The 19,519-nt window shown below is 44.7% G+C and overlaps 1 protein-coding gene across 5 annotated transcripts in view; it reads left to right on the top strand.

The window, feature by feature from the left end:
* Positions 1–19,519, top strand: part of COL18A1 (collagen type XVIII alpha 1 chain) — a 161,776-nt gene that overhangs the window by 95,869 nt on the left and 46,388 nt on the right. For all 5 annotated transcript variants that reach the window (XM_019553636.1, XM_019553637.1, XM_019553634.1 and 2 more), the window contains exons 3-5: positions 14,441–14,524; positions 15,756–15,815; positions 19,031–19,178. In XM_019553636.1, coding sequence (XP_019409181.1) covers positions 14,441–14,524; positions 15,756–15,815; positions 19,031–19,178 — 292 coding nt within the window. The remainder of the gene's footprint in view (positions 1–14,440; positions 14,525–15,755; positions 15,816–19,030; positions 19,179–19,519) is intronic.

The following is a 19,519-nucleotide window of genomic DNA, read 5'->3' as shown; positions in this document are numbered from 1 at the left end:
TTTAAGGGTGTTGTGTAATATTAGTTCTCAAAACCCCTACATAATATGATTGACAATAACTCTAGAGATTTTAAAATGAACTGTTCCAAACAGGAGATTTTACCACATCTTTAACTCTTCTATGAAATATGGAGTTTCATTTCTACCTAGGAGAATGTTTGCAAACTTTTCTCCTATGCCTGAAGAATGGTGCTTGTGCCCAAAAGCTTGCAATTAAACTTTTTTTTTCAAAAATCTAGTTGGTCTAATAAAAGATATCACCTCTACCATGAGTTCTGAGACTTTAAATAGGAATTCATTGTGCCAAAAACATTTTGACCTGTTGTAGTATGTGTTGAAGTCTTTATTGAGCTCCTTGCAACAGAAGAATTGTTCTGTTTTGTTTCTGTAGTCCAAAAATGAGTGAAAGCAAAGAGCTGACATTTTATGAGGGGTCCCTTGAGTGTAACAAAGCTTGCCCAGAGTTGAAAAAGGCTGAAAACTACTGGTTTAAATATTGTTTGGGCTGTCGTTCAGATTTAACTAGATCTTGGGGAAGAGGGAAGGAAAGCTGCCCAGGGAAACAAAAAGGTTAACAATTCATCAGATGAACAACAGCTTGTTTTCAGATTCCTGCAGACTCTGCATTGGCCCTTGGTGGGTCTGGATGTTAATGTTTCACATTCTGAAATGAGCCTTGGACCCAGTCTTCAATAGTGCCATGCCACTTAGGTGAATAAATGTGTTTTATACAATTAGGCTTGTTTCCTTTGTTTGATGTAAGAACCTGTTCTGTTTGGAAAACAAAGGAAATAAAGTCAGAAAAACCAGTAGAAAAGAAAATAGAGTGATTTAGACTTTTCTTCTAAATGACAAGGACATTTCCCTTCCCTAAAACAACTGTTGCAGAGGAGCTTGTACATTGCTAGTGGATCCAGAGTTTCAGAAAGGTGCTAACACAAATACTAAGTGCTTCTCCCCAGCATCTGTCATTAGAATCACTGATTGCAATTTCCCAGCTACTTGCCTTAGTGATTATTGGCAGCACTCATGGGAGTTTTGAGGCGACTGCCATTTATGTAGAAACTTGCCATTTGACTGTCTCACTGTAAACGGAGGTGGGATAGATGGATGTTGATCCTCACAGTGTCTAATTTAGGACTCATATCAAGAAAGAAGAAGCTAAAAAATATAAATAATGCCAGTCAGCAGGGTTGTATGGAAGATAAAAGCCAAGTTTGTCTGACAGCTTCTATAGGAGGCAATACATCTGATTGGTAAAGGTAGCTGTGTTGATACAGCATACCTGGATTTCTCCAAGGCATTTGACCTTTCCATTAAAAAAATCATACATTAAACAGGGACTAACCAAGAACAGATCAGATTAAAAATAGCCTTTCAAGCTAATAATGTCATTTTTTTAAGGGTGAGAGATCAGTGAGTTTGGCTGTTTTTAATGGGATCAGCTCTTAGTTCAGAGCTACACAGTAAGTTAACCAGTGGTCTGGACAGTCTTTTCTGGTGAAGTTTGCACATAAAAGAAAGATTGTTGAGGCAATAATCTTCATGAAGGCAATAATCTGTGCAGAGTACATGTTATTGTTAATGAGCGATCTGAAATTGCCTCGTTAAATAGTGTCAACCCAGCAGCTATCTCGGTGTGAGGTGTCTGTGCCATACTGGGGCAAAAAAAAAGGCTAATGCAATCCTTAATGATATAAAGAGGAAACAGCAGGTAGAAAGGGGGAAAGTGACCTTACCTCTGGTGAGACCATTTTTGAAACAGTGTCCAGTTCTGGTGGAGCTGAACTTTAGAAGTGAGAAGAATGGGACTCCCTACAGGGTCTTCAGCATGCCCATAGCAGTAACCCCTAGAAAAGGGATTACAGAACCAAAATGCTTTTTTTCCCCGAAGCTCCAAACGCTGAGCTCTGTCCTGAGACTTACCAGGGGAGCCCAGCGCCTGTAGAACGATCACAGCTGACATCTCTGTGCCTCTCTGTGCAGCCTGGAGCATGCAGCAGAGCCAATGCCAGAAGAAAGGACCATGATCATTTGGTTTCCACAGCAGTATAGGTGGTTAACTCTTTGAATTTCCAAAACTCCAGTGGCAAACTATGCTCAAGTGATGGGCGGGGCAGGGTAGGGAATTCCACAGTCATTGCTGCTTACTGACTAGCAAAAAACTAGATTCTTTCTGACTAGTGTGAATAGGCGAATGTCTGTTCCTCTTTGCTTCTGACGCTTGTGATTTTGCAGAGGAGCCAGGATTGCATTAAGGCTGCCAGGGACACTCCCAGTGTAAGCTGGAAGAGTCTGCAGCTTAGATCTCTATGTAACAATGTGCTGGGCTGTGTTTGTATGTTATAACAGACACTCTGCTGATTGGGCCAGAGGCACACACACTTTTTGGGTGGAAAGCGGCCAGTGACATGAGGCAGCATTATGGATATCACCAAAACTAATTGTAGAATTCCTGAGATCCTGAAGTGTGAATTTATTTTGATTCAGTCTTAAAAACCTTGCGTTTTCAGCAATAACACCATGTTAGCAGAGATTCATAGATTGTAAGGGGCTGGAAGGGACCTTGGAAGATCATTGGGTCCAGCCCTCTGCACCAAGCAGGAAAGATAGCTGGGGGTCAGGTGACTGTTTAGTCTCCTCTTGAGATATCACCATTGAAAAAACTGCCGATTTAGATGAAGCTATAAGAGAAACTACCCTGGTTAAGCTTCTAGTCTAAGGCTAATACCCAAAAGGTTGTTTGAAGTATATGATTCAGCTCTGCCTTCCTGAGAAGCCCATTCCTTTTAAACTACCACTCTGGAGGAAACCCCAAGTGGGAACTTCAGATGCGTTTAAGTGTTCAGTGATAAATTGATTATTTGGAGGTAAAACTGCAATGCATGACAATAAAGTTAATCCATGGGCAGATTTGACCAGTCAGGAGGTTTTAGTTGCCTCTGGGGAACAGTTGAAAAATCTTTGCAAAGAAGTGTGTCTTAAAACCACTAACCCATTGAAGCCACCTTCAAACCACTGTGAGGAAGTGTATTATTAAGTATGCCTTAGCACCTTACAATCAGTGTTTCTGACTGTGAGTGATAATAGTACTACTGTTTCTGTTCTCTTACTGGTTTCCTATCTGGGGCTGCCTTGCCATAGGTTACAGTGACCCCAGGGGAGGGGCCAGGCAGGTTGTGTCGGCCAGAGTTCCCTACCAATAATTCTCTGGGGGGTGGAGGGCGTGATTGTCCTAGTGGGCATCTTCCGTTGGGTCTGCCAGCAGCTCCATGACCGTGCAGGGCAGGGGCATTCATAACACAAGCACCTTTTCCCTGGGTTTTGCCAAGGAGTTGAGCTTCCATGTTTTCTACATTTGACCTTTCCACCCCCATAACCATCTAGTTCCATGCAGTGCAGGCAGGAAGCAGGGTACAGGAGGGCTGCCAGGATTCACTTGACCTTATGCCTTAGTCCCTGCAGTTTTGAAGGGAGGAATGAATGAGGAGGCGGCAATGCTTCTGAGAATAGCCACCTGCATAGTCTCAGCACGGGGAGCCCAGACCATGCAGTGTTGCACTGGGGCTGTGTCATGGGAGCAGAGAAGCATGTCTGGCTGTTACTGCCCTTTCTACTTCCTCTGCACGAATCATGCCAACTTTGGAGTCTTTTGAAGTGCAAACACAGGGGACAGCTAGCTGGAAGTGAAGAGCCCAGCTAGCCCCCAAGGGAGGAAGGCTGTGCTGCTGTCAATGCTGGCTGTGCAGTAAGAGGGATGCGCTTGCCCTCTGCCTCAAGGTAGTATGCCTGAGTTGCCTTATTGCGTAGTGGTCAGATGATGCACTGTCCATACTGCAACTAGGAGTTGATGACAACCAGAGAAACTAGAAAGAAAACAGCAAAGCTATCTGATGGATTGGATTGCTTTCTGGCCCTTTTTGCGAGATCTTTCTTTGGTTCACTGTCACTGCATCAGTGATGAGAGGAACAGCAGTGGTAGCCAGGAAACCAGCGTTCATTGCCATTCCTCACTGTGTCATCTAGACCTGCTCTGAACTGTATGCAATGCCAGGGGAAAGAGCACACCCAGCTGCTAGTGAAACAGTGGGGCATTTCTCTGAGAAGGAAGAGGGGTAGAGCCAGTTCATGGGCCACCACTCCCAGGGGAAAGGGTTGGGTAACTGGGTTGTGAAGCTGGAGGATCAGAAGGTGCCAGCATTGTTCTTTCAAAATGGTGTTTACTTTGGTTTGATCTGAAGAGTGTGCACATTGGGGTGGCTGATTTAACTTGCAGCATCCCCGGATCAGTCAAGTTGGAGCATGGCTCCCTGCTTAGCTTCAGGAATGCAGACCGTGGGTGTGAAAGCAGATTCCAGCTGCACAAGGTTTCTACATAGCAACACAAAAACAAATGTGGTTTGGATTTTGATACTAGATGATAATTGGATGCCCAAAAATCAGCAGCATTCTGCAACTGAACTGTCCTGAAGCGCACAAAAGAGGGATCAGACCTTGCTGGCAGAGAGATGTTTAAGACTGTTTAAGCATTGCTGTCCTCTTCCAGACCCTTATCTGGGTCTAGAGAATGCTGACAAATCATGTTATAGATCAAGTATCCATGAATTCAGTGGCATAAGGGACACAGGCCCTTACAGGACACCTTGTGCTCAAGAACTGTATGAAGTACTGATGGGCAAGGAGGCAGGATTCATGTCCATTACCTTTCACAGATCACGCATGATTTAATTCCAGGTTTCCCTCTGTTACATGATTAACTGATGGCCAGCATGTGTCAGCTTACCATGCTAAGGCAGGGGTGCTCAACTTCTGGCCCGCAGGCCAAATCTATCCCACAGAGCCATGACATGTGGCCCAAAGCCATTGCCTGCACAGCAGAAGCAGGTCTGGGCTTCTTTCCCTCCTCCCACTTGCACGTACGGATCAGAGCCAACCCCCGTAGATCCCCATGTGTCTGGATCAGGATCGGGGCTGGGCTGCTTCCCACACCCCTACACATCCAAACTGGGGCTGCTGCACCCCACTCCTCCCTGTTTCTTGTGCATCTGGATCAGGGCTGCTCCATTCTCACCCCTGTCAGGCTGCACAACCCCCTGCAGCGGGATCCAGCCTGTGGAGTGGCTTGGAACTCCCCATCCGACCCGCAGGGCAAAAAGTTTGGGCACCGCTGTGCTAAGGCATATTATTCAGTGAGATAAATTAATCTTTTATTTCTATTTCTTTTCTTAATTAAATGTTGCAACAAACTGGTCCTCAGCTGGTATCTTTGGGTGGATACAGATACAAATGCACTAGCACTGTGCCCATGTTTTACCACTTAGTTAAAACACAGAAAGTGTTTTAACTAAGTGGAGACTGACAGCCAGCAGTCTCCATAAGGGGTGGAATGATGTGATGAGTAAGTACCTTCGTTAGTGTGGTTATTGATGCTAAGCCTACAGTTCAAGGTTTATGCCGTGCTTGGATCAGAGGCTCCAGATTCAGTTGCAGGTGATACCCTGCAAGCATGGTTGTTATGGGCTGCAAACAGATGGTGCATTTGTCCATGGATAAACCATTTTATCTTGGGACAAAGTGCAGTCATTCAGATATCCATGTATCTTGTCCCTGGATAAATTCTGAAAAGATTCACAGGATAAGAAGTACTAACACAATGGGGCCGGAATGGTTATCCCGGGACTGAATCATCGAATCAATGGCAGAAAAACAGCACTGCATTCAGCTGCTTGCTAAACCCTGATTAGAAGGGAGATGTGTGTTCCTGACAATCCAGGGATATTTTTGGTCTGGGACAAAGACAAGCAAAGCTTGTCCAGGGACAAATGCAATATTTGTTATTAGCCATAGAGACAGATCAAGAAGGCATGTTTCACTCCTACATAGAACTGCTCTTTTAATGTGTAATACTAAGGGGGAAAAGGGAATGAAGAACTATAAGGTGATAAACCAGGATGAGATAACTGCAGGTAAGCTCAAAGCAAGCAGCGAAGAGAACTCGAAAATTATGCCACGACTCTCACTTGAACATGGGAGACAGAATCCACCTCAGAAGAATGGAAAAAAAGAATCATTATAAGAAAAGGGATTTTAGTGACTGTAACAATTGGCATGAGCACACACACTTGTCAGACTCAAGGAAACCTTTCAGTGCAAATATTCTGAACGGAATCTACCTGTCAGTGGCTTTGCAGATCTCTAGAACAACATCCTGATTTCTTGTCCTGTCTGTTCTTGTACTGATCATGTCTTCATGCTGTGTCTGCACAAAGCAAAGAATGGCAACTCCCATTCAATTAAATGTAATTGATTTTCAGAAAACCTTTGGCAGTATTAGACTAGAGGGTCACAGAGATAGATATGAGGAATCTTTGGATTCCCCTGTAAAATTGTCCAGATTGTCCAAAGTCTTTATCAAGACGCTAAACTCCTCTGACCCTGCACAGGAACTAATGAACTGGTTTGATGTTGCCCGTGGCATTAAACATGAATGTGTCCTCTCTTTTTTGTTGTTTGGTGTCACCACTGACTTTGTTGAGCCACAGACCTGTGGCATGGAAACTGAAATTCTAGGGGTAGATGGAGTGCTTGAAGAGCTGGACTTTATTTCTGAGATCTGGGCACATGGATAAAGAAAATGCAGCACAAGGCTAGTAGCCTGATTAAAATAATTAAGCAATGAGGCTTTATAATCAAGTCCAAAACCAAGGTTATGTATGTCACCATGACCTTGAATGATTCCGTCATTTTAGAAGGAAGAGCTATGAGCACAGCTAATGAATTTACTTACTAAAGTGGCTCTCTCCATAACTTTGATTGCATTTATGATGCACCTCAAGTGGATCAGGTGAATGCTACTTTTCAGAAGCTTGCTCCTATATGGAAATATAACACCATTAGCATCAGCACAAAGCTATTTTTTAGTAGCAGGTGTATTCCTCTGAGGATCCCATTTAAGGAAGAGCAGCGTGTCTATCCAAAGGGAATTAAATGGCTTTTATTGTGGATGCCTGCTTGAGATAGTTACTTACATTGGGCGCCCCACACAGCTCCTGGGAGCAGCAAATGGCTGTACACACTAATTCCAGCAGCGATGAACTGCTACATGCACTGCTCTTGGTCTAGGTATAGGCAGCTAAAGTAAGGTTGTGAATATTAAGGTTAAAGTAAGGTATCCAGGTTGTAGCTGTATTGGTTTAGAGGCAAAAGGAATCAGAACTTGTGGTAGAGGTGATATCTTTTATTAGACCAACTAGATCTTTGCAAAAAAAAATTCTTTTTTTTTGTGCCCGAAAGCTTGCAAATAAAGAATTTTTTTGCAAAAATCTAGTTGGTCTAATAAAAGATATCACCTCTACCATAAGGTTAAAGTAACCCACCTGCACCGAGACCAGATGGGGTGAATGCTTGTTTGCACCTGAGAGGTTAGTGATGTGAGCAGGTTAAATGAAATGTCCCAGGAAAAAGCTGGCTGGTAGATGGTGTAATGAGTGAAGTGGATAGGGTGAGTCATTAGGACCTGCTTCTGCAAAGCTGAAGTCTGGCAAAATACTGAAGCTGTTATTTAGAATGTGCACGTGCCTCTACAGTGGTCTTTAAATCTGATTCAGTCCTCAGCAAATGTCTGGGCTGTGGAGTTACTTGGCCTTGCCAAGATGATCACATTGTCAGGACAGTACAATGATATTTTACCTGTCATGTGTTTTCTTGAATGTGCTTGGACTGAGCCAGTGTAGAGAGGGGAGGTTTGCTAAGCCAGACCAGCATGGGGCTGGCTGAAGCAGTACATGTACTTTGAAGTTGACTCCCAACTGTACTAGAAGCTAGTGCTGAGGTTTTTATGACTTCCTTTGGGACGTTTGGTATCAAAGCTCTGGCAGCCCATCTGAGGAAATGCCATTGTGGCAGAGAGCTTTACAGTGAGGCACCACATCCTAGTCATTCCCACAGTAGCCACATGTGCTGATGGGATATTTATTACTATTTGGGGTATTCACTGTAATGCCTTTGCCTGTGGCCTCAGATTTGCGTAATACAGCTGGAGACTGATCTCCTATTGATATCTATCTGTGGGCATGAGGGGAGCAGAGGATCCAAGCAGAGATTCACTCAGCAAAGGGCCAGAGGCAGAACTTTACTATTTGCCTACAATATTTGCCTGCTGAGCTTATCCTGGAAACCACAGTGGATTGACTGAGAGACTGGCTGGACCAAGGCACAGAGTAGCATCTAACAGAAAAAAAGTATCTTTAGTGGTCTTGAAGCAGGATCCTTAGCTAGTGTGAATCAGTGAATGCAGCTATGGGAGCTGTGGGGAACTGTCACAATATTTCATAAAATGTTCCCATTTTCCTTTGGGCTGTGCTTGGCCTTATCATCCTTCAGGGTTAGTGGGATGCTCTCTGAACCGGTGGTGTTTATCCAGTACAATGGCATACGTATGTGATATTTTTCTTCTTTGCCTCATTCAACACTGGTGAGAAATAGTAATTAGTGGTAGGGAGAGGCTGGGGAATATTTTAACTTATGCCATGGCCATATTACAGCAACAGCATGCCTCAGCTAAGACATTCCTGAGTTTGCCATGTCCATCGGTTCTCACATGCATGCTCCAAATTGGGAAACATGATGCAGACACTCTGGGTCATCCCTCCTGGGCTACTCTCAAGACCTCTGTCTTTGATGTGTTTGACAGTTGATGTATTAGTGATCCCAGGCTGGCTTCGCTGCTGCACTTCTGAGTTTGGAGCATGTGACTGGGACTGGGTGAACCAACATGCTTGGGAACGTCCTAGCTGGGGCTGCTGCCACCGTGATGTGGATGTACCCTTGCATTCTGACTGGTAACATTTTGAGCTGTGGTCTAAGGCCAAGGACATCATAAACAGCCCTACTCACTGTCTTAGGGAACTGAGACTTTACATGTTTTGCCTGCCTTTTCTGGGTGTGAAATCTCAGCCGCCACAGTGGGCACAGAATATTTATCTTGCATTTAATTTGCATTATTGTTGAGAGCATACAGAGATGGGGAGATTCTTTCTGAGGGTTGTACATTTCCAGAAAGTAGGTTCCACACCCATATCTCTGAAAAGGATCAGAAACTTTTTTTTTGTTCTCATCTTTAAAGTTAAAGTATTTTATTATTTTGCTAAATATTTGCACATCAAATATGATGAGAGAAATAAAGACACAACCTGTGTTCTCAGATCCTGTGAACTGAGCCCTGACTCTGCCAGAAGGTTTGTAAAGTCTTTACAAGACTAGGGTAGGCCTGGATTCTAGCTATACTACTGAAAGTTTGCTTGGATTTTTACCAGACACTGAGAACAGACTGCAGCCTAAGGAGATAGGGCAGGGAGTCGAAAGGGGAGAAAAAAGCAGGTGTGCTATGAACAAAGATTGCTTGTTTTTTTCCAGTACACATTTTAGGGTTGAAAAATGTTTGAGGCTGGTATATAGGGTGTGTGGTTCACTTAGGTAAGAGTGCAGAAAGGAGGCTCGTTGCAGTAGACAGACCTCTATTGTCTTGAAGCCCCTCTGTGTCATTTCTCAACTGCTGCTGCTGAGTTGCTTTGTTCTACTGGTGCATGAATTCCAGCTGATTCCCATAGGATGAGGCCAGTGCTGTGCTGAGTTCCCACTGAAGTCACAGGTGCGGTGTTATCCCACAGGGTTAGGTTGCACGGGGAGGGTGGGGAGCCTAATTTACGCTTTTGTAGCAAATGGGCAATTTTTACAGTTCTCCATTGTTTCTCCTTTTAAATATCTGTTTCTTGCAATGTTAGGGTTTGTTTGTATATCTGCCATAGGCCTGGTGGAATTCTGTCAATGGCTTCCCTGTGTCAGGCCCTCACATAGCATGATTCAAGTAAATGTTATAAGCCTGCACATACAGATATGTGCATTACACACATAAAGAGGCACTACATCAGGGGTTGTCAACCAGGGGTATGCTGCATCCAGCCACAGGCTGCCCTCTTCTCCCCGCATTCCCCCACTCGGCGTCTGGCTGTGCACCACTGCATCTGCTCTGCTCTGCAGCTGGGGATGCACTGCCCTGTGTCTGGCTGCTGGGGTGTACAGTGATCCAAAAAGGATGATAACCCCTGGACTACATCATGGGAGAAATCTCTGCATGGATCTTACAGCTGTATCGTTGGCATTGCTCAGAAGTTAATAGTCCCTTCAGTTCATGACAGCCCGGGCGCTGCTTCTTCATCTTCCAGTTCTAATAGGTTTTACCTTGAAGACTTGTGAGGCAAAACTATGCATGCTGTCCTGAGGCAGGTTGGCAGAGCTGTTACTGGGTCTTGCTATGGATCTGGAGGCATCAACTCAAGTCCTGCTCTAAACTTGTACGAAAGGTAGCCCCAGTCAACTCATCTGTCAGTGGGTACCTGGTGATTCAGGCTGGGGAGTTAAAGTCACTTAGACAGGATGTTGATTACATCCCTCCCATGTTTGCCATTGGCTACAGAAGCTGCTGTATCTAAAACACATTAGGTTGATGGGCAGCTGTGCTCAGATGAATCTTTTGCCTTTTACTTGACTGGGTCTATAAGGCTAAGTAGAGCAGTCCAGAGAGTCAGTCATTTTATAAGTTACTTGGCAATAGTCTACCCTCCATTCACTCCTGAAGTTTCATTTCATAATGGAGGTCAGCTGTCAGTCACGTTGACCTCTTAAGCCAGTCAGATACAGTAGGTATTCAGGTATGGACAGCTTGTAGATCAGTGTCATTTCATGGTGGAGGGGGTGGAGTTCTGAGGTGTCGGTGTTTCCCCGTCCTCTGGCCAAGACAGAGATGATGTTCCTGTTCTCTAGTTAGTTTACACTTAAGATCAGGTACCATGGGATTTTCCGGAAGTGGTTTTTTAAGAAAGAGTTTGTTGTACTTAGTTGTATAAATATGCCCTTTGATTGTATACAGTACTTGTTAAAACTAAATAAATGTTAGGGAAGCATGGATTATTTCTTAAGAAATACAAACAAAAGCCACTATCAAACCAGAACTAGCCCATGGCTGTTTGTTTATAGAGATGATACTGAGAGATCATCTGTAAATGTAAAACAACTTTTTTCAGTTCTTGAGAGGGGGAAAAAACACGTTTAAGATTTACTGCTCCATTTCTACTTCTTGGGAGCAGGCACTTGGCATAAAAGAGGTTTGAAAATCTGGGCCAGAACGCCATGGTTAAAATTAGGTCCCATGGTCTCTAATTGGGCATGTAAGGATTTATAGCCTTAACTGGCCCTTTACAATAACCTTGGCTATTGTGCTCAAACAAACTGTCTGCCATGGCCTCCTCAGGGCTCCATGCTGCATTGGCCTGCTGCATACAGATGCAGGCGCTGTAGGGCAGTCTCAGATCAGGATCAGAAAACTAGTAAGTAGCTCCCTGTCTGTGTCCAGAAAGGGGAAGGCCTGGGATTTTTCCCACTATCGTCCAGCTTGGTTTTGTAAGATGCATTTTCTTCATGCTCTGCACCCCAATTTTGCTCTCTTCTCTTTACCTTGGTGCCCTCTAGCTTTTTCCCCCTCAAAGGTCTTGGTTTGTCTCTACCCCTATGCAAGTTCTGAAAAAAACCTTTGTTTCTGCAAGCTTGGCTTCCCCTAAGCCAGTTCCTCTCCTGCTCCTTCTCTGCTCTCAGGCTCTGCTTGAATACCTCTCTCCACACCCATTTTCTCCCTACCCTGTGGCGCTGCTTCAGTATATGGAGTCTGGCTGAGCTGGCATAGTTACTGTCTTCTGGCCCCTGTTTCATAGTTTCTAGGGTTGGAAGGGACCCGAGCAGATCATCAAGTCCGACCTCCTGCCATGGCAGGAGAGTGCTGGGGTCAAATAGTTCCATACTAGTAACTATTGTAACAGTCCCAGGGCCATGAGGTGACTGGATGGGAAGTGGGATGTGTGTGTGTGTATCTATGTACACATGTGCACACAACCACAAGGATTGGGGGATTCTTGTGAGTGGGTACAGAGAGGACATCTTTTTCAATACCAGCCATACGGCGATAAGGTTTGAGAGCATCTCCTGTGACCATGTTTAAAGGCCAGGCACATCCAGAAAATGTGCTGTAAAAATGGCATCAGTTGGCTCTATATTAATTCCACCAGTGACATCCATTAAATCCAAGTTGGCAGAGGAATTTTCTCATCACAGCACTCCAAATGCAGCCTGCTGTCTGAAAGTCAAGCTCTGTTCTTTTCTCTGCTCCCTGCAGCCAACAGTGAAGGCTGTGGTATAGGAATTCAGCTGGCAGAGTGGTAGAGCAGGGGCAGGCCAGAACGTTTTCTCCCTGCCTTTATTGGCCTTGTCATGCTGATGTGACTACCATGGCAGCGTAACCCAGACAAACATGCTCTGACAGAATGGCGCACACCCAACGTGACCATTTACATTCTGGCCATGCTCTGATTTTGCCAATGTGAGAGAAAGTGTAAAACTTGTCTTTAGTGTTAGGGCTGTGAGTCCCTTAGGTACAGGGACCCTGTACTGTGGCATACTGTGACTGGGAGCCCCCATCAGGTTTGATGGAGCCTGTGTCATACCCCATGGTTGTATGCAGACACCAGAGTCAGGTGTTAAATTTGTATGAGCAAATTTGAATGCACAAATTAGTTATTTTGTGTTCAGATGTCCAGCTCTTTCTCTGGATCACTGAAGAAGCAACTCCACTTGCAGCCAGCTAGGAGCTGAATGGGCACACATACAAACAGGTCTGATGTCCAAAGCATATCTGTCCAAGAGTGACTTACACACGTGTTATATGCTAACCTGCATAATGCATGTGTATATATGGAGTCTTCAGAATCCAATAAGCAAATCTCACTGAGAATTAAATCCATTGCTGTGCTAGCCTAAAGTCCACAGGTTATTTCAGCCCTCCAAATGGAGCTTGAGGAGCATGGGCTTAGGGTAGACCTACACCCAGAGAAAGCTTTGACATTAGCAGAGCAGAATCAAGACCATTTCTCTGCACTACCACTTAGTCAATGATCACCCTTAGGAAACAACTCAATTCATGTTTGTTTTTTTTCCTCGTACTTTTGCTATCTGAGGTCATGAACTCCAGAAACACCTGCCAAGCAACTGGGGCAAGGTTATTAGAGTAGGGTAGATATTAATCATACAGTGGAGTTCAGAATATAGAGAGAGGATAAAAAATTACTAGCACTTTTTGTCAGAATACTTCTGTTGGAGAGATTCTGACAATTGACAGCACAGTTTGTGTGTACAGTATGATTACCTGGTCCTATTCCACAGAACAGTTAATTCCCATCAAAACCCTTTTTTTCTTCTTTATAATTGGTTCACTTATTTTCAGTCGTAACTGAAGAAAAAAAACTTTGCTCAAGGAACAGTTATTCGCTATATGGACAATACCACTTCACAGCAAACTTTTTACTGTAAAAAAACAGGAGGAAGAAAAGGTTGTTTCCACATGAATGGGTTATTTTCTTTGCTTGTGTTAAGTAATGACCTGCAGCCAGTATGTAACTTCTCCTGTCTCCCTTACATGACCTGTCATTTGAGAGATCTCTCAGGGGTTCATCTAAAGTTTGAAAGCAGAGGAAGCCTTGGCTCTGAAGCCTGCTTGAACCATGTGTCTTGTTTTTGTGGATGTGTGACAGGTTTGTAAAGCTGCATTTAACCAGAACTAAAACTTTGGGGGAAAAAAAGAAGGAATCTGCATTTTCTTTTAAGCAGTTAATGTGGGATGGGCTGTTCCACAATCTGGTGTGTTACAAAGGGTCACAGCTTGAAGGAAAAATGATTTCAAGCCAGGTGAATAAATTCTTGACCCGCTAACTGGTTATGCAACAAAAGTCTTTGTGGCAATTTGGAGTCATGCACAAGAGGACTTAATTGAATCAATGGCTGTGCTCAATCACAGGGTTTTGCTGACTTCCTAAATTAGGGAAAATACAGGTTAAGAGCCAGCCATCTAATCACTTCCTTTTTATTGCCCTTGCATATTTAATTAGAGTAGCATGAAGTTTCCAGGAAACATGAGAATTTACAGCACTGTCAATTATGACACATGCATTGCAGGGGGAAAGCAAGTGGATGTTGACCCCTCTCCTCCAACACTTTAATGTGACATGTCAGTGAGAAGTGCTTGATATGGAGCTACTGAATTCACAGCACAGAACAGCTGAGCAATGGCTTCACATAAAACAAAAGTCTTTTGTGGTTGTCTTAGCTGTATGGCTCTCACTGTCCTGAAAGAAATTTCACTTCAGCTGCCCTGGATTTGAGCACTGTGGCCAGTCAGAACATGGCCAGAGTTTGGTTGATTCTGCAAATGATTCTCACCATTTCCCAGTTGCTTAGTGAGCCACTGACTGCTGTCACGCTGCAACACGCTGTAGTAGCAAATGACTGCACAACCCCACAGGTCACATGGCACTGTTATTTGCTAATGTGTGTTTTACAGGGGGTGATAGCAGACTTGAAGATAAAAAATGATCCCCATGCTGCTGTACTTCAATGTGAGGAGGATGAGGACGATACTGAGGAGGTGAGTGCTTTGCCTTGGGTGATTATGTTAGTTGTGGTTTGCTTACATCAGTGGTGCTCAAGCCCTGGCTCATGGGCTAAATCCAGCCTGTAAAACCATGTCATCTAGCATACAGGACTCCCCCGGTGTCCAGAAATTTGGCGGCAAGGGAGCAGTGGCAGTGTTAATGGCTGCTCTCCTGTTGCCAAATTTCTCGACTTGTGGGCAGCACTGTAGGCCGGATGATGTAGTTCTGAGTGCCAGGTTGCACCAGCTGGTGGTCAGATGTGGGAACACAGGATCAGGCCAGCATAGGCCTGGATCTGGACATGTAGGGTTGGGCCTGTGCAGGGCTGCATCTGGGTGTGTGAAGTCAGGCTGGCGCAGAACCAGACCCAGGCATGAAATTAGGGCTAGCATGTGACCCCACATGCCGACTCCACACAGGAGCTGGCCTGTGGACTGATTCTGCACCACTCATCCAGCCCGTGGACTCGGAAGGTTGGGCACCACTGGCTTACATTGATCAGTGTAGACCTCTTCCTAAAATCAACTCTCAGCAGGCTGCTTTGGAATTGGCGTAAAACTTAACCCTCAATTTAGGGCCATGATCTGGTGCCCACATGCCCCTGTGGTGAGCATGGGTTCTGTGGGCAGGGGTGTGCAAGGAGCAAATCATGGCTCTGCCCTGCCCCTGCCCCACGCTGTCACTGCTGCCAGCTGCTGGCCCCAGATGCAGCTCCCCACCCAGCCATGCACCCTGCCCGCACAGCTCCTGCTGATCTCCATGGGGGCCCCAGTAGCGTGGGGCCATGACAGCATGGGGCAGAGCTGGGGCCAAGCCCTGGTTCTGCGGCCCCACACTGTAATGCCCCTGCGCTCCCAGGGTCTCCATGAAGACTGCCTGGAAACTGCACGGACAGAGGCTGCTGGAAAACAGAGTCCAGCCAGGGGCTGGATCCACCATTTTGCCCACTCTTGGGTTAGGATGTTTTGTTTTTGTTAGACCCCAGTTTCTCCATGGTAGGAAGAAATAACAACAGCCTTATCAACAATGAGAGGAATCTTATGGGGCTGCAAGGATGCTTCGAGATGCATGTGTCCTACAGTGAAGCATAGGTTTATTTTTTCTTTGTGAAGGGAATGTAGAGTCCAATGAAGTAAATTTGCCTTAATTTGAGACCTCAGTCATTTGTGGCTGTATTGTCTGACTTTGTGTGCTTCTTTTTTCACCTCTTCCTGAATGATACAGATGTCTGGAGATTTCGGAAGTGGAGTTGAGGAAAAACTCCACTCATCAGGAAAGGAGAGGGTGAGTTTGTGGCTGTGGGGTGAAGGGCATTCCTTTATTGCTTTGGTTTTCAGTTCTCTTCTGGATATGCCTCATAAAACTATATTGTTGTGACTCCTTCCGCTCTCTGAGTCACATATGGGAAGATAGGAAATCCCCTGACCTTGCTAAAACCTGGAACATTGAGGAAACCTGGGGGTGGTTTCCTTGTCTATTGCCACCTCCACCTCCACCTCCACCGTTTTCATTGCCACAGTGTCTTGCACAAAGCAACAAACAGCAGGTGGGAGTTTTTCAGTGTGCTGCCAGTGGCTCTTCTGCCCTTTAAGTCTGTTGCTTGTTTGTGGTTCTGATTTCTCTCTCTCTACAGTAAGGCTGGAGGGGAAGGAAGAGGACTCCTTGATGATTTGAACAATTGTTCTCTGTAGCATGCTGTCTAATCATGATCTTGATTCTCCGGCCAGTCCCCCCATGCCATCAAAACACAGTGACGTAGCCTAGATTTGTGCCAGGTGTGCTGACCCTTTCTGCTGCCACACTGAGCCAGCTAGTGGTTCCATGCATGACTGACTTTACTTATCATCCTAGCTAAACCATTAAAGCATGTGCAACAAATAATTACCTTCCCTTGCTGCCCTAAAGAAGTACATTGGTTTCACATTTCCACATAGCAGTATCTTAGGGCCAATGATGTGTTTAAATTCCAATTGTCACAACCAGATTTCATCCAGTTCCCAAGAGTCCAAAGACAGTTGCTAAACCTCTTTCCACCACATGTGCATTAGGGCCTGGAAACAAGCCATTTAACCACAATGCAGTTGGATTTCAGTCCAAACAGTGTCTGGACTCTGGATTGAAGGCTGTTAAGGACAGGATAATGATTCAGGTCTCTAATGTTTTGGAGCCACTGATCTAGGTGGATTTGTTTAAGGACTCACTGTTTCCTACTTATGGAGCATTCTGCTTCCGTGCATTTGGCAGCACTCGTGCTGCTTTAATCATACCTGACAAGACGCATGTTTTCGACAGAACATCCCTAACTCTGGCCCTGTGATAACTTTCCAAGTGCAGCTCTGTTCAGGAAGTGACTGAGTAGAAATGGTACCACCTTATTTAGCAAATTTGCTCTTCTGACTGTGTTCAGCGTCTGATGGACTGGCCTCTGCTGACTAAAATACTCTTTCTGCTTCTATTGTTGTTAGCTTTGCAAAGACAGTTTGTGCCATTGTGGGAGAATGAACAGAACGTCATTAGAATTGTTCAGATTCCAATAGGAACTTGGCAGGATCCTGTGGCTTTCACTAAAGGCCTAATCTCCTGGTGCTTTTCTGCTGGTGATGTGCCGAAAGGAAGACACCAGGCTTTCCTGTCAGGATGGGCTTGTAGGAGGACTTCACTTAAGAAAATATCAGTGCTCTTTTGCCATGTAGGCTAACATTGCCTGCGCTAAGATCCCCTGATTGACCTTGCAGCTCCACAGTGTCATTTATGCAGGCTGACTTTGCATAGTAGGACCATGCTTTCTTGGGGCCTTTCCTGCAGAATGAAAATGTGTTGAATGGAATGAATTAAATAATAGAATTGGTGTAGCCTCTTCACTTGGTCACCACAAGTCATGGATTTTGCTGTATAGGGCCACAAGTGCATGGCTTAATCTCTGGAGCAGGGCTGTTTTATGCATTTTGAGGCTTACTTGTTTACCAGCTCTGTCTCTCTGTTGTCTGACCTGACAGTGTAAGATACAGATGATTGGACCACCTGGCGAAGGATAAACGCATGCGTTTTTATTGATTTCTTGATTTATTTCTTGGAATTTTTATGCTACTCGTCCCCTCCCCCCTAAATGCTCGTGGCAACTTACAGTAAAAAGTCTTAAAAACTCATGCTTGATGGATTTTAATGGTCAGACGGTAACAAAGTTTGTTTTGCAGATACTTTCTCACTGTGCAAATTCTATAGACGTTTTTTAAAAAGAGAACTAGAAAAGATAAGCTAGTATGTGCACCTCAACCACTCCAGCAGGAGCTGAACCTGGGACCTTCAAATTTGTAGCCCATCCACGCCAAGTTCAAAGAGCCACTGCTGTCTTCTGGGTAGATCAGCTGCTGGAGAAGGATGCGCCTTTGCCAGTGAACTAGACATGTTGAGACCAGAATTCTTGTTTTCGGGGGTACATTGGCTCATGCTCAATAGGGAAAAACCAAGCCTGTGGGTTTGGCACTTTTATTCTTGAATTGCAGTGTAGTTGAATGAATAAAACCAAGGGCTGCCAATGTGGTTTCTATTCCAGTCTTTACCTCAAGTAAGCTTGCACAATGTCTCAGTTAATGTATTTATAAAATGGGGAAATAATTATACTTGACTGCCATCTAAGGTTAAATGTGAGGCTTTGCTAAGTAATCAGTGCTGTCAAGTGCACAGAGAAACAAACATCAGTTAATGGATGTAAGACCGAAATGTATAAAATGGACTGAATAAATAAGAAAACCTTGATGAGGAATAGGAATATTATACTACTCCTGTCTTTGACACTGGTACAAGAACTCCTGAAAGTACCACGTCTGGTTCTGATGTCCCCAGTTCAGGAAAGATGTTGGTAAGCTGGAGAGGGTTCAGAGAACAGCATGAGAACAATGAACAGTTTGGAAAGCATGCCCTTTAGGGACAGGTTTTGAGAAGCTCGATCTGTTTAGTTTACCAAACAAAAGGTCAGGGGGCAATTTGATCACAGCACCTACATGGGGAATAAAATTTTGATGAAGCCCCTCTGGCCAGCAGACAAAAGCATTCTCAAATTGGAAGCTGAAACTAGGCAAATTCAGAATATCAGTGAAGGATGCATTTTAGTGGCAAGGCTACTTGACCATGGGGACAACAATTTACTGAGGGCTCTGATGGAATCATCACTGACTTTTTTCAAGTCAAAACTGGATGTTTTTCTAAGGGATCTCCTTTAGGTTAAAATGGGATTAACTGAAGGAAGTCCTACAGCCCAGGTTCTACAGGAGGTCAGGGCAGAGAAGCACAATTATTCTTTCTGGCTTTAGAATCAATGGGTGTGTAACTCGTTGCTCTTCATACTTGGAACAGCTTCCAGTAAGCAATGAGCCAGATGGCTGTTAATCCCCTGCATTGCTTGGCATTAGGGAGGACTGCTGAGAGCTGAATCATATCAGCAGAGTAGATAATTTTGTTCTCCCACACTCACTTAACTTCCACTCTTTTGTCTTGCTCAGGGGATCCCAACTGTCTCAGGACTCCCCAAACCTCCCCCTGTCACTTCTCCCCCCATTGCTGGCAGGCCGGTGGAGAAAGTCAGTGGGAGCTCTCAGCTGCAGACAGAGCACATCAAAGCGGAAGAAACACCGTCAGTATCTACAGGAGGTAAAACTAGACTCTGTCCATTTGGTCCGAGCTAGCAAAGAGATGAAGCAGAGGTGGCATCTGCAAACTTCCTGGGGTGTAGAGAAATTAGAAAGGTCACAAACTCGATCAGCTGCTTTGAGACCCAAGAGTAAGACTGTTTCTTCCTAGATAGGAATTCTCCCCAAGTATTGTCATGAGGGCTGCATAGCCTTTCGTACAGACTTCTGGCTACTGCCTGAGAGAACCTGATTAGTTCATGGATCATTGGCAAGTTTGTTAAATAGGGCAGTAGCTAGAGTTGCTAAAGTAGCTAACAGTCAAACACTATTGTTTGAATCAGTGAGCTACAACAGTTGCCA

The sequence above is a fragment of the Crocodylus porosus genome, unplaced genomic scaffold, assembly GCF_001723895.1.
Source record: "Crocodylus porosus isolate Cpor-Errol unplaced genomic scaffold, CroPor_comp1, whole genome shotgun sequence".
NCBI lineage: Eukaryota > Metazoa > Chordata > Crocodylia > Crocodylidae > Crocodylus > Crocodylus porosus.
This window is presented reverse-complemented; position numbering and strand designations above follow the sequence as displayed.